Genomic DNA, 9,964 nt, shown 5'->3' with positions numbered 1-9,964 from the left:
GAGGTCTCTTGCTCCCATGTTTTTCTTTATGGCCTCCCTGCTTGCCCTTCAGCTCCAAATATGCACCTGAATCCCCTGTGTGATGCATACCTATTTCCCAGCCAGGGCTGGAAGCTGCTGTGGGCATGGCAGAGGGTGGGCAGGGCCTGGACGGGGGATGCGTCAGGGAGACACAGGGGAAGAGGAAGTGTCTTGGGCCCCCGGGGAAGACTGGCTTGTCTCGGTGGGTGGGGACGGTCATTTGTCAGCTTTCTGGACACACAGACAGAGACAGACAGGATGGATTTCCTCCGGCTACATCTCCCTGGGCTGCATCAGGCCTTACGGGGAGCACTGGTGAGAGGGGCAAAGCAATGCCAGAGACTTTCACCCTGCTCCCTGGGGCCTCCCCTCCCCTCCTCCCTTTGAAACTCTCCTCAGACTATCCCTTTCCCAAGATCAGGTAGCCTCCTAGCCTGATAATTTCTGGATTTCAATCCCCCCACCTCCACAGACACACCCACCTACCCCTAATCTAACCTTTTCCTTTTCCTTCTGCAAATCCAGTTCTCTTTCCCCTCCCAGATCCCAGAGCCCCTCTTCTGTGGGCTGAGTTCCTCTGGGCCTGGGTCCCCAGGGAGAGGGCTGGGCTTCCCCTTTATGCCTTTATCCCCTCCCCCTTCTCTTCTAGGATTCCCTCAGCTCCTTTGTCTCCTACCTTATGGGAGATGAGGTCCCCACTGCAGAGAGGAAGGAGGCGAGGGCAGCCGAGGAACTGGGGGAGGTGGCTGCAGGAAGGCCAGGGAAGCCTGAAGAGAAGGGAGCCCAGGAGGCCCTGGAGGGCCTTGGAGGCAGCCAAAGCCAGGAGGATAGAGGGCTGGGAGGGCCCGGAGAGGCTGGAAGAACCCAGGAGGGAAGTTCAGCTACAGAACAGACCTGGGGTTGGGAAGAAAGCAGCTCCCATGGGTCTCAGGCACATAGGCAGGACACTGGGGTCTGGGAGGCAGCCAAGGCTGCCAGGTGCCAGGAGCCAAGGGCCCACTTAGAGTCCAGAAAGGAGTCCGAGGCAGGGTGTGAGGCTGCTCGAGACAACAGCAGCCAAGCCCAGGAGAGTCAAAGGCCCAATGAGCAGGAAGTGAACAGAGAGGAGACACTGAGAACCTGGGAACAGGAGGAGGAGGCGGAAGAGGTCAGGGAAAGAAAACCAGAGGTGGCCAGGAAGGCGGAGTCAGAGTGGACCTGGCACAGGGAGCCTGAGGGGGAGGCAGGTGCTGATGGGCAAAAGGTAGCAGGGGACAGCAGGGAGTCATTAGAGCAGCCGGTCAAGGAAGCGGTTGCACAGGAGATCCAAGGGTCTGCAGCCAATGAGGCCGGGAAGGAAGAAGAGGTAATGGGGGTCCTAAGGGGTAGCCCAAGCACAAGGGCACAGGAAGCACAGGAGTCAGGGACAGAATCTGAGGACGGGACAACCTCAGTCAGGGAGGAGGCTAGAACAGCCTTAGGCGGGGAGGAGGACAGCACAGCGTTAGGCAGGAAGGAGGACAGCACAGCCTTAGGCAGAGTGGAGGACGGCACAGCCTCAGACAGGGAGGAAGCCAGGACAGTCTCAGGCAAGGAGGAGGCTGGGACATCTTCAGGCAGGGAGGAGGACAGGACAGGCTCAGGAAGGGGGGAGGACAAGACAGCCTCAGATAGAGGAGAGGACAGCACAGCCTCAGAAAGGGAGGAGGAGGATAGAACAGCCTCAGACAGGGAGGAAGCCAGGACAGCCACAGGCAGGGAGGAGGCTGGGATAACTTTAGGCAGGGTAGAGGCCAGGACAACCTCAGGCGGGGAGGAGGACAGGACAGTCTCAGGCAGGGGGGAGTCTGGGACATCCTCAGGTGGGGAGGAAGACAGGACAGTCTCAGGCAGGGGGGAGGACAGGACAGCCTCAGGTGGGGAGGAGGAAGACAGCACAGCCTCAGGCAGGGAGGAGGCTGGGATAACTTTAGGCAGGGTAGAGGCCGGGACAACCTCAGGTGGGGAGGAGGACAGGACAGTCTCAGGCAGGGGGGAGGACGGGACAGCCTCAGACAGAGGAGAGGACAGCACAGCCTCAGAAAGGGAGGAGGAGGATAGAACAGCCACAGGCAGGGAGGAGGCTGGGACAACCTCAGACAAGGAGGACAGCAGAGCCTCAGGCAGGGAGGAGGAAGACAGCACAGCCTCAGGTGGGGAGGAGGACAGCACAGCCTCAGGCAGGGAGGAGGCTGGGATAACTTTAGGCAGGGTAGAGGAAGGGACAATCTCAGGCGGGGAGGACAGGACAGTCTCACGCAGGGGGGAGGACGGGACAGCCTCAGACAGAGGAGAGGACAGCACAATCTCAGAAAGGGAGGAGGAGGATAAAACAGCCACAGGCAGGGAGGAGGCTGGGACAACCTCAGGCAAGGAGGAGGACAGCAGAGCCTCAGGCAGGGAGGAGGAAGACAGCACAGCCTCAGGTGGGGAGGAGGCTGGGATAACTTTTGGCAGGGTAGAGGCCATGACAACCTCAGTCGGGAAAGAGGGTGACCTCTTAGGAGCCAGGAAGACAGAATATGAGGAAGTCTCAGGAGAAAAGATCCCAGAGGGCACTGGGAGGGCCTGGGCATTCCAGGAGGCCTCCAGGGGAGACCAGGAGAAGGAGGTGGATGAGAATAGAGAGGCTGAGATGAGCTTTTCCCCCAAACAGACCCAGGCCCTGGGAACTGAGGGCACAGAAGAAGCGGCTAAGGACCAGACAGCAGGAAGGGAGGCTGCAGAAGGCCAGGGGTCAGAGGGGGAGGTAGGGGCAGGCTTTGAGGTCCAGGCGGATCAGGGAGGGAAAGAGGCTGAGGGGAAGCAAGCCTCAATGGTCAGGGCTGTTCCAGCCAGTCTGGAGGAGGTGATGCAGGCAGAGAAGGTCAAAGAGGGGGAAGAGGGTTGCTGGGCCACAGAGGCTGAGTTGCCCAAGGACAACGTGGTAAATGAGGCTGAAGGGGATACTGACCTGGAAGCAACCCCAGAGGCCAGCAGTCCTGAGAAGGAGTTCAGCGGGGAGAGGAGTGAGGGGGAGGCTCAGACAGGCGGAGAAGCCCAGGGGGTGGAGTGGGGTGGCCTTGAGCACGAGGCCACTGAAGTCCAGGAACCTGAGCTGAAGGCAGGCCCCCAGACCCCGACAGAGCACCCTGAAGAAGGACAGGGGGGTGAGGAAGAGCTCTGGGGCGCTTCAGCCCTGAGCAAAGAGGAGACGGAAGGGGGCCTGGAGGAGTACCCCAGGACCATGGGAGATGTAAAGCCTGACGCCCCTGGGGCAGAAGTCTGGGAAAACCAAGGAAGGGATGTGGAGAGAGGGGAGACCCAGGAAGAAAAAGCAGATGCTCAAGAGGGGGAGGAGGAGGCTGCAGGAGGCCAGGCACCGAAGGAGGCCGAGGGAGGCAGAGAGTCTGCGCTCCCAGATGTCCCGGAGGCAGGCGGGGAATGGAAGACAGCCCAGGACTCAGGGTGTGGAACAGAGGAAGGAGAGACCCTTGGAGCAGAGAGCCAGGAGCTGGGTGGAAGGCTTGGGGCAGACGCAGGGACAGGTCAGTCACTGGGAGAGTCAGATGCCAGAGAAACTGAGGATGAGGTGGTGGAGGCTGCAGTGCCCTGGTGGGCAGACACAACATTCAGCCAAGACTGGAGGCTGGAGGAGGCCACTCTGAGCCTCCAGGACAGCGAGGACCCAGGGGCCAGTTCTTTGGCTGCTGAGGTAGTGAGGGATAAGGTAGCTCTGGTTGGAAGGGCTGTTGGGGCTGGGGGAGGGCCTGAAAGAGAGGCTGGGGAAGCTTGGGACTCAGAAGGGAGGCAGGAGGCTGGGGGAGGTGTGGAGCTGGGGGAGACTACACATGGAGAAAACCGAGGTGGGCCCGTGTTTGGCCTGGAGGGCTCAGCAGACAAGGAGGTGACTGGCAGAGGGGACCAAGCAGAGGCTTTGGAGGCCAGAGAGGGTGAGCCCAGGGGAGAGCGGGTGGAGGTCCCGGAAGGTGTGGTGGCAGAAGGAAGCTGTGGGGTGGATGGCTTTACCTCGGGCTCCCAGCCGGCGAGGGCAGAGGGGACCGTGGCCACAGTGGAAGCCGAGGGGCTCCCAGGAGGGCAGACGCTGTTGGAAGAGGAGGCTGTGGGATGGCAAATGGAGGAGCGAGGGCAAGGCAGTGAGGGGCAGGGTGGGGACCACCACCCTGAGGGAGAAGCCGGAAGGCCCCTTGATGTGGAGGATGCTGAGGTGACAGAAGACTGGAGAGCAGAGGCCAAGGAGATTGTTCCAGAAGGCCTGGAGGACGTCCAGGGCCAGGAGGACCAGTCAACACACCAGGAGCCTGCAGAGGCCGAGCCTGGGCCACGCGGGGAGATGGCAGAGAGTGCCAGAGGGGATGCTTGCGACAGCTGGAGTGAGGTGAGAGCTCCACTCGGGTCTAGGGCTGGGTAGGGCAGAACCTCAAATCTGGCCCCGTGGTACCATGTGCCCCGTTTCCTGCAGGCCCTGCTCCCTGGGTCTCTCCTGGACGTCTCTGTCCCCCGGAGCCGTGTACTCCTGTCTCGCAACTCCTCACTGCGCCGCTCCCGGCCCTCCTTCCATCGGAGCCGCGCCCCCGAGCAGCAGGAGGGGCCTCCCAGCCCCCCGCCGGAGGAAGAGCGGTCAACTCCTGAGCAGAGACTTCTCCAGCCAGAGGAACCCCCAGAGCCAAGCCCCCCAAAACCTGAAAGGACCCCACTGCCAGCCAGGAGAAGGCCCCTGGGACGTGGGTAAGCATGGGGTGAGGTGGTGGGGCTGGGGTGTGGAGGAGGCTGTGGCCCCCTGGAGACCAGCTTCCGTGACCTGTCTCCGTCTGCAGGTTTGGCCTTGCACACGGCGGCATGATGCAGGAACTGCAAGCCCGGCTGGGCCAGCCAAAGCCGCAGTGAGGGCCCCAGGCCCCCGGGAGCCTGACCACCTCTCCCATCTGTCTTGGCTGTATGGAGGACCGAGGGAACAGGACAGTTCTCCCCGCAGGTTTCCCTCCCCGACTGCTCCCAGCCCCCACCTGGGGCCTTCCGAGAGCTGTGGAACAGTAACACGAACCTCGGGGGTGGGAGCTAGCCTGGAAGAAAGGGGTCAGCAGGGCCTACAAGCTCCAAGCTCCATTTCCAATCAGAGGTTGATGGGAAGCAGATCGGAGCCAACTCACAACTCTGCTGGTTACTATGGCAACCACAGCCCAGCAAGCCAGAATCGGGGAAGGTACCCAGGACCCCCCCCCCCCCCCCAGAATTCAGGAGCAGAAAGGGATACAGTATGGCCAGAGGCTACAGACTCTTGTCCTTTGGGGGTCAGGTACCCCTTCTTGGAAAAGAAGCTGAGGCCGACGGAGAATGAGAGTGCTTTATTAGGCACCCCGCATGGTGGCCTCGCCCGAGGACAGCTAGCAGGCTCCGAAACAATAAATAAACCATCATTTCCCTGAACAATAAATAAATATCCAAGAAATAAATATCCGCCAGGGACTGGAGGGGCCTTAAGTTATCGGGTAGGGGTTGGGGTGGGAGGCCGCTGGAGTCCTGCCTTGTTTAAGGCCAATGAGCTGGAGGCCGTCCCGCTGCCCAGACTCTAGTCCTCAGGTCCTGAAGGGTGAAGGGAAGGGGCTGAGAAGTCACTCCATCAGGTCTGGGAGCTGGATGTTGAGCACCCCAAGGCTGGGGCTGGGTTTCCAGCCTGGGAGAGCAAGAGCAAGTCCCTCACGGCCCGAGCCAAGACGAGCTCTAGGGAATGCAGCAGCTGGTAAGTATAGAGAAGCTGGGGCCAGGACGGCTGTGCGGATATCTGCGAGGGGCCCCCCGGAGCCCATTCGAGCAGCCCCTTCCTCTCCTCATTCTCCTCCTCAGGGAGGTTGAGTCCTGCGGCCAGCACCTGCAAGGAGACGCCCATGGGTCAGACAATGGCCAAGCTGAGACCCGGAGCCCATCCTTGTTCCTTTATGTGCCCAGTGGTACAGAATGACATCAGAGACCACAAGGTCATGACTTCCCTGGACAGCCCCTACTTTAGATCTTCCATTATGTCATCATCTCACGCGTCCTGCCTGATTTTTTGGCCCAAGAAAATGGAAGTCACAGAGCAGGGTGCTGCTCGTGGAGCTGGCACACTCATCCAGGATTGCCCTGGGCATCTGGAATTCCAGAACTTCTCTTAAGGGTCAGTGTAGGATCTGAAATGGGCAGAAAGGTGGTATAGCTAGTTTTCACGCTGCTTGCATTTTCTGTTGTTAAGAGGAAAATGCCAGTTTCCCCTGGAAATGTTCGGAGGGTGTGGTGATGTGAGAGGCTGAGGGAGAAGGGAACCAGCTTTGTTGCGGGGCCTGCTGACGCCAGCAGCTGTTCCGGGTGCTTCAGAGCTGCTCAGACCAAGACCCCAAGAGAAGGCAGAGATTCAGGGGACGGAGCCAGGGCCGCCCCTCCTCTCCCCGCCACACACTCAGAGGATCGAAAGCATCTCCCTCCAAACTTACCCAACCTGTGGGCAGAGGGTGTTTTTAAAAGGGAGCCAATGAGCTTCAGTGTTTTGTGTCGGTCTCTGGGGGGTGAGGAGGTGGGTGGACACCCTACCTGGAAGTGGAGGTGCCGCTGCAAATCCCGGAGATCCAGTCTCACGGTCCACAGCTGCATCTTCTCTGAGCTGGTCCAGCCCCCCTGGTTTCCCAGGCGTCCCAAGAGCACATGGAAGGGGCGAAGCATCATGGAAAGGAAGCAGAGTCTTTCTGGGTCCTGTGGGAGGGAAGGGAAGGGGTCAGGCAAGGCTCCCAGGCTGTGGATCAAACCCAACCCCAACTCCACTGTCCTATCACTCTCTGCCCACAGCCCCATTCTGTCCCCTTCTTCACCATCGTCTTTCCTGTTTCCTCACTTGTGTTTTTATCTTGTCTCCAGCCTCCTTCCAACTCTAGTCCCACTCCTAATCCCAGCCCCATCCCTCCTCCATACGTGCAGCCTCATTCTCACACCACTTCGTTATTCCAGCTGTATCTTTATATCCAATGACATACTCAGCCTCATCCAGATCCGATCCCTTCATTCCTCCCCAAATCCATTTTCCATTCAATCCCCGACTTCATCTCCATCCACCCGGCCCAGCCTTACTGCCAGCTCTCCGGCCCCACTCCACCAGCCCCCAACTCACAGAGAGGCTGTGCCAGGCCTGGAAGGTCAGGGAGACATTGGGGAGCTGATCTCCCAGGGGCAGGAGGTCCAGGCTCACTCCTGGCAGGTGAGATTCAGCCTGTGGGGGAAAGGTCTGTTAGTGGGGGCCAGAGAGAGTGAGGATTTGCCCATACACAAAACCAGTTGCATTAGAGAGACTTACAAAGTGGTGGGCCTGGGTCCGAACCTCAGAGAGCAGCTTCCTGGCAAGCTGCAGGCTGACCTTGAACTCCCTCTGCAACTCCTGCAGGCTCAGGGGGGACCTCCCTGGTGGTCTCGGGAATCCCCAGACACCAGCTCGTGCCAGGAGTAAGGAGAGCAGCAAAAGGCTGAGCCCTGGAGAGAGGGGGGAGATGGTAGGCCAGATGAGGGGAAAGCTTGAGAAGAACTCACGTGCCTTTTCTAGCCTGTGCTATAGGCAAGCCCTGTGTGCCATCTTGCTGACCCCACATAGCCACTAATAAGATGGAAGCTTTTGAGGACATTGTATGGCATTTCTGTATGAATGAAAAGAAGATACCCCTTCTCCAAGACAGACACAACCTTGCACAGAGTACCCAACTTTGCAAGCAGATCTGAGGCTGGATCTCAACCCCCACTAACTCTGTTGGCCAAGTGTCTTTCTCAGTGAACAAACCGCTCAACTCTATCTGGTAGCCTGGGTGCTGTTATCCTGTGCATTTTGCAGATGAGGAAAATGAGGCTCAGTGAAGTTGACTAGGCTAAGGTCAAATAGCTAGAGGGTAAAGGAACCAGGACTGGATTCCAGATCGGCACAAATGCAGAGCCTGTGTGCTTCCCCCAGGGAACTTAGAGGAAGCAGCCACCTCCCCTGGAGTGGGCACACTGTGTTCTGCCAAGGATTCCTTGGGCTTAGCCAGGCGGCTCTGATGGCTTGAACTAGAGCCCCAGGGGTGGGCAGGCGGTGCTGGAGGCTCTATCCCAGGGAGTCAGAAGGACAGGTTGGTCCAGCCACCCCTAAGGCAGGTGGGTCACTCTGCAGTGTTGGAAGAACAGGGGGTGCCAGGAAGAGGGGGAGAGCCCAGAATGGGAGACAGAACCTTGGTTTCTCATCCAGGTTCTTCCCTTGAGCAAGTCATCTCTTACCTCTGTGCCTCAGGTTCCCATCTGTAAAATGGGGGAGTCAGACCAGTTGATTTCTGAAAGTACTTCCTGCCCTATGTTTCCTGGACAGAAGGGAGAGGGGCCCTAGGGTGGGAGCTCTGGGAAGAGAGCAGTGTTTGATGGTTTCTCCATCAGGGAGAGGAAATCTAGCAATCACTGGAGTTACACAATTCTCGAAACACAAACCAAAACTAGGCTGTAAGTCTAAGTCTGTTCCTGCTCACCCTCCTCTCTGTGCCTCTCCCCTGTCCGTTCTTGATCTCTAACCCCCGGGCTCTGCTCCCCGAATTGTCCTGTACATAAAGACCAAGGGGAGCTTCTGGGTACTTCCATTCACCAATGTACTTCCAGAGGTGGGGGGCGGTGCCTGCGACCCAGAGCATTCAGGCTCCCCAGGCTTGGGGACCGCTCCGGCATCCCAGAGACTTCAGACAGTGTGGGGTTCCTCTTAGCTCTATTTTGAGGGAAAGTGCGTGCCCCCAGGCTCTTTGATATGGTCCACCCAGAATTGAGCTGTGCCATTTCCTACTGACCCTCTGCTTCCTGTCTGAGTTCTGGAGCCCCAGACCCTTTCCATGGCTTCTCCCTGCCCTCTGTACCCAATCCTGGGTCCTTGGCCCTGGGTCTATCCTCATTCTCCAGCCTTTGGTCCCTACTGTGGCCCAACCATCTGCTCCTCTTCTGGGGCTCTGGTTCCAGCCTCTGACTCCTTGAGTCACTAACTGCGGATTGGATCTCCTTCCAAGCTACAGACCCTTGACCCAGTTAGGCTGCTGACTCCTTGGCCCCAGCCCCACACTCCAGCCAGCTCCTCCTGCTGTTCTTCCTCTACCAGTCCCAGTTCTCAGTCACACTGTCTGGTCCCTGTTCATTCACTCCAACCAAATTCTTCACTTATCTGCCTGGTCCTCGTCCTGTTCAAACTGCCTGCCCACCTCTCTCCCTTCAGGCCAGTCAAACCTTCCTGTCCTCTGCCCAGCCCTGGCCAAACCATCACCCCTCTGCCCCTGCCCCTCATTCATGCCAGACTCATTCCCGTTCTCCGGTAGACTGTATCCTGTATCCTTAGTCTTGGCCAAGTAGTTGCCCCTCAGCCCCTGGCCCCCATCCACACCCATCAAGCCTTCCCATCCCCTGCCCAGTCTCAGCCAAGCTTGCCACCCCTCCACCCCCAGCCCTGGCCTCAAACTCACGCCAGCCAAGGTCGCCTGCCATCTGGCCCATAGCGGGGCCCAGCCTGTGTGGCCAGCCATCTCCCGGGCAGGGGTCTTATACTGGGGGCTGCGCCAGTTTCACTTTCCTTCCTGCTTGTACTTTCGGCTTTGCACTCAGTCTTCTCTCCTCACCACCCCTTGCTGAAATGGGGAAATGTCATTTCCCTTCCCAGAGGGGGCGGGAGGTGCAGTGGGGGGTGGCGGGAAGCTGGAGTTTCGGTCAATCCAAGCTCCGGACCCCCTACTGAGCCTCCAGAACCAGATCTCCCCTCACGTCCCTGCTCCTGGGTGAGCCACTGCTCTAGGGACTGACAGGTCCCAGAGACTCAAACCTTCCTGTTCCTCTGCTCTGTCATTATCATCCTAGTGCCATAACCAGCTCACTGTCCTGTAGAAGATGGATGGCCAGGTAAGGGGATTGCCCATCAGAG

General features: G+C 58.9%; 2 protein-coding genes across 3 annotated transcripts; one reads left to right on the top strand and one right to left on the bottom strand.

Annotated features, from left to right (window-relative positions):
- Positions 1-183: 183 nt before the first annotated feature.
- On the top strand, positions 184-5,457 carry APOBR (apolipoprotein B receptor). 2 transcript variants are annotated; one of them, XM_087869130.1, is made up of 5 exons: positions 184-336; positions 671-2,230; positions 2,477-4,417; positions 4,502-4,767; positions 4,857-5,457. In XM_087869130.1, exons 1-5 carry the CDS (start codon positions 280-282, stop codon positions 4,924-4,926), a joined length of 3,894 nt encoding a protein of 1,297 aa, XP_087725256.1. In that variant the 5' UTR covers positions 184-279; the 3' UTR covers positions 4,927-5,457. The 2 variants fall into 2 exon arrangements, with proteins under 2 accessions (XP_087725256.1, XP_045641876.2); XM_045785920.2 differs by having other exon boundaries at positions 671-4,417.
- Positions 5,458-5,478: 21 nt separating this feature from the next.
- On the bottom strand, positions 5,479-9,655 carry IL27 (interleukin 27). The gene is made up of 5 exons (XM_045785919.2): positions 9,513-9,655; positions 7,358-7,530; positions 7,175-7,273; positions 6,604-6,762; positions 5,479-5,908 (listed from the first exon to the last, which is right to left on the bottom strand). Exons 1-5 carry the CDS (start codon positions 9,541-9,543, stop codon positions 5,660-5,662), a joined length of 711 nt encoding a protein of 236 aa, XP_045641875.1. The 5' UTR covers positions 9,544-9,655; the 3' UTR covers positions 5,479-5,659.
- Positions 9,656-9,964: the final 309 nt, after the last annotated feature.

The sequence above is a fragment of the Ursus americanus genome, chromosome 2, assembly GCF_024610735.1.
Source record: "Ursus americanus isolate L20-20 chromosome 2, mUrsAme1.1.p, whole genome shotgun sequence".
Classification (NCBI taxonomy): Eukaryota; Metazoa; Chordata; class Mammalia; order Carnivora; family Ursidae; genus Ursus; species Ursus americanus.
The sequence above is the reverse complement of the archived record's forward strand: the minus strand, read 5'-3'. Positions and strand labels throughout refer to the sequence as shown.

Coding starts and splice junctions, on each gene's coding strand:
- APOBR (XM_045785920.2), top strand. CDS start 280: ATGGATTTCCTCCGGCTACATCTCCCTGGGCTGCATCAGGCCTTACGG. Junction 4,418..4,501: donor CTTGCGACAGCTGGAGTGAG/GTGAGAGCTCCA, acceptor CGTTTCCTGCAG/GCCCTGCTCCCTGGGTCTCT. Junction 4,768..4,856: donor AGAAGGCCCCTGGGACGTGG/GTAAGCATGGGG, acceptor CTCCGTCTGCAG/GTTTGGCCTTGCACACGGCG.
- IL27 (XM_045785919.2), bottom strand. CDS start 9,543: ATGGGCCAGATGGCAGGCGACCTTGGCTGGC. Junction 7,531..9,512: donor GGCAGGCGACCTTGGCTGGC/GTGAGTTTGAGG, acceptor CCCTCTCTCCAG/GGCTCAGCCTTTTGCTGCTC. Junction 6,763..7,174: donor AGGCCTGGCACAGCCTCTCT/GTGAGTTGGGGG, acceptor TCCCTCCCACAG/GACCCAGAAAGACTCTGCTT.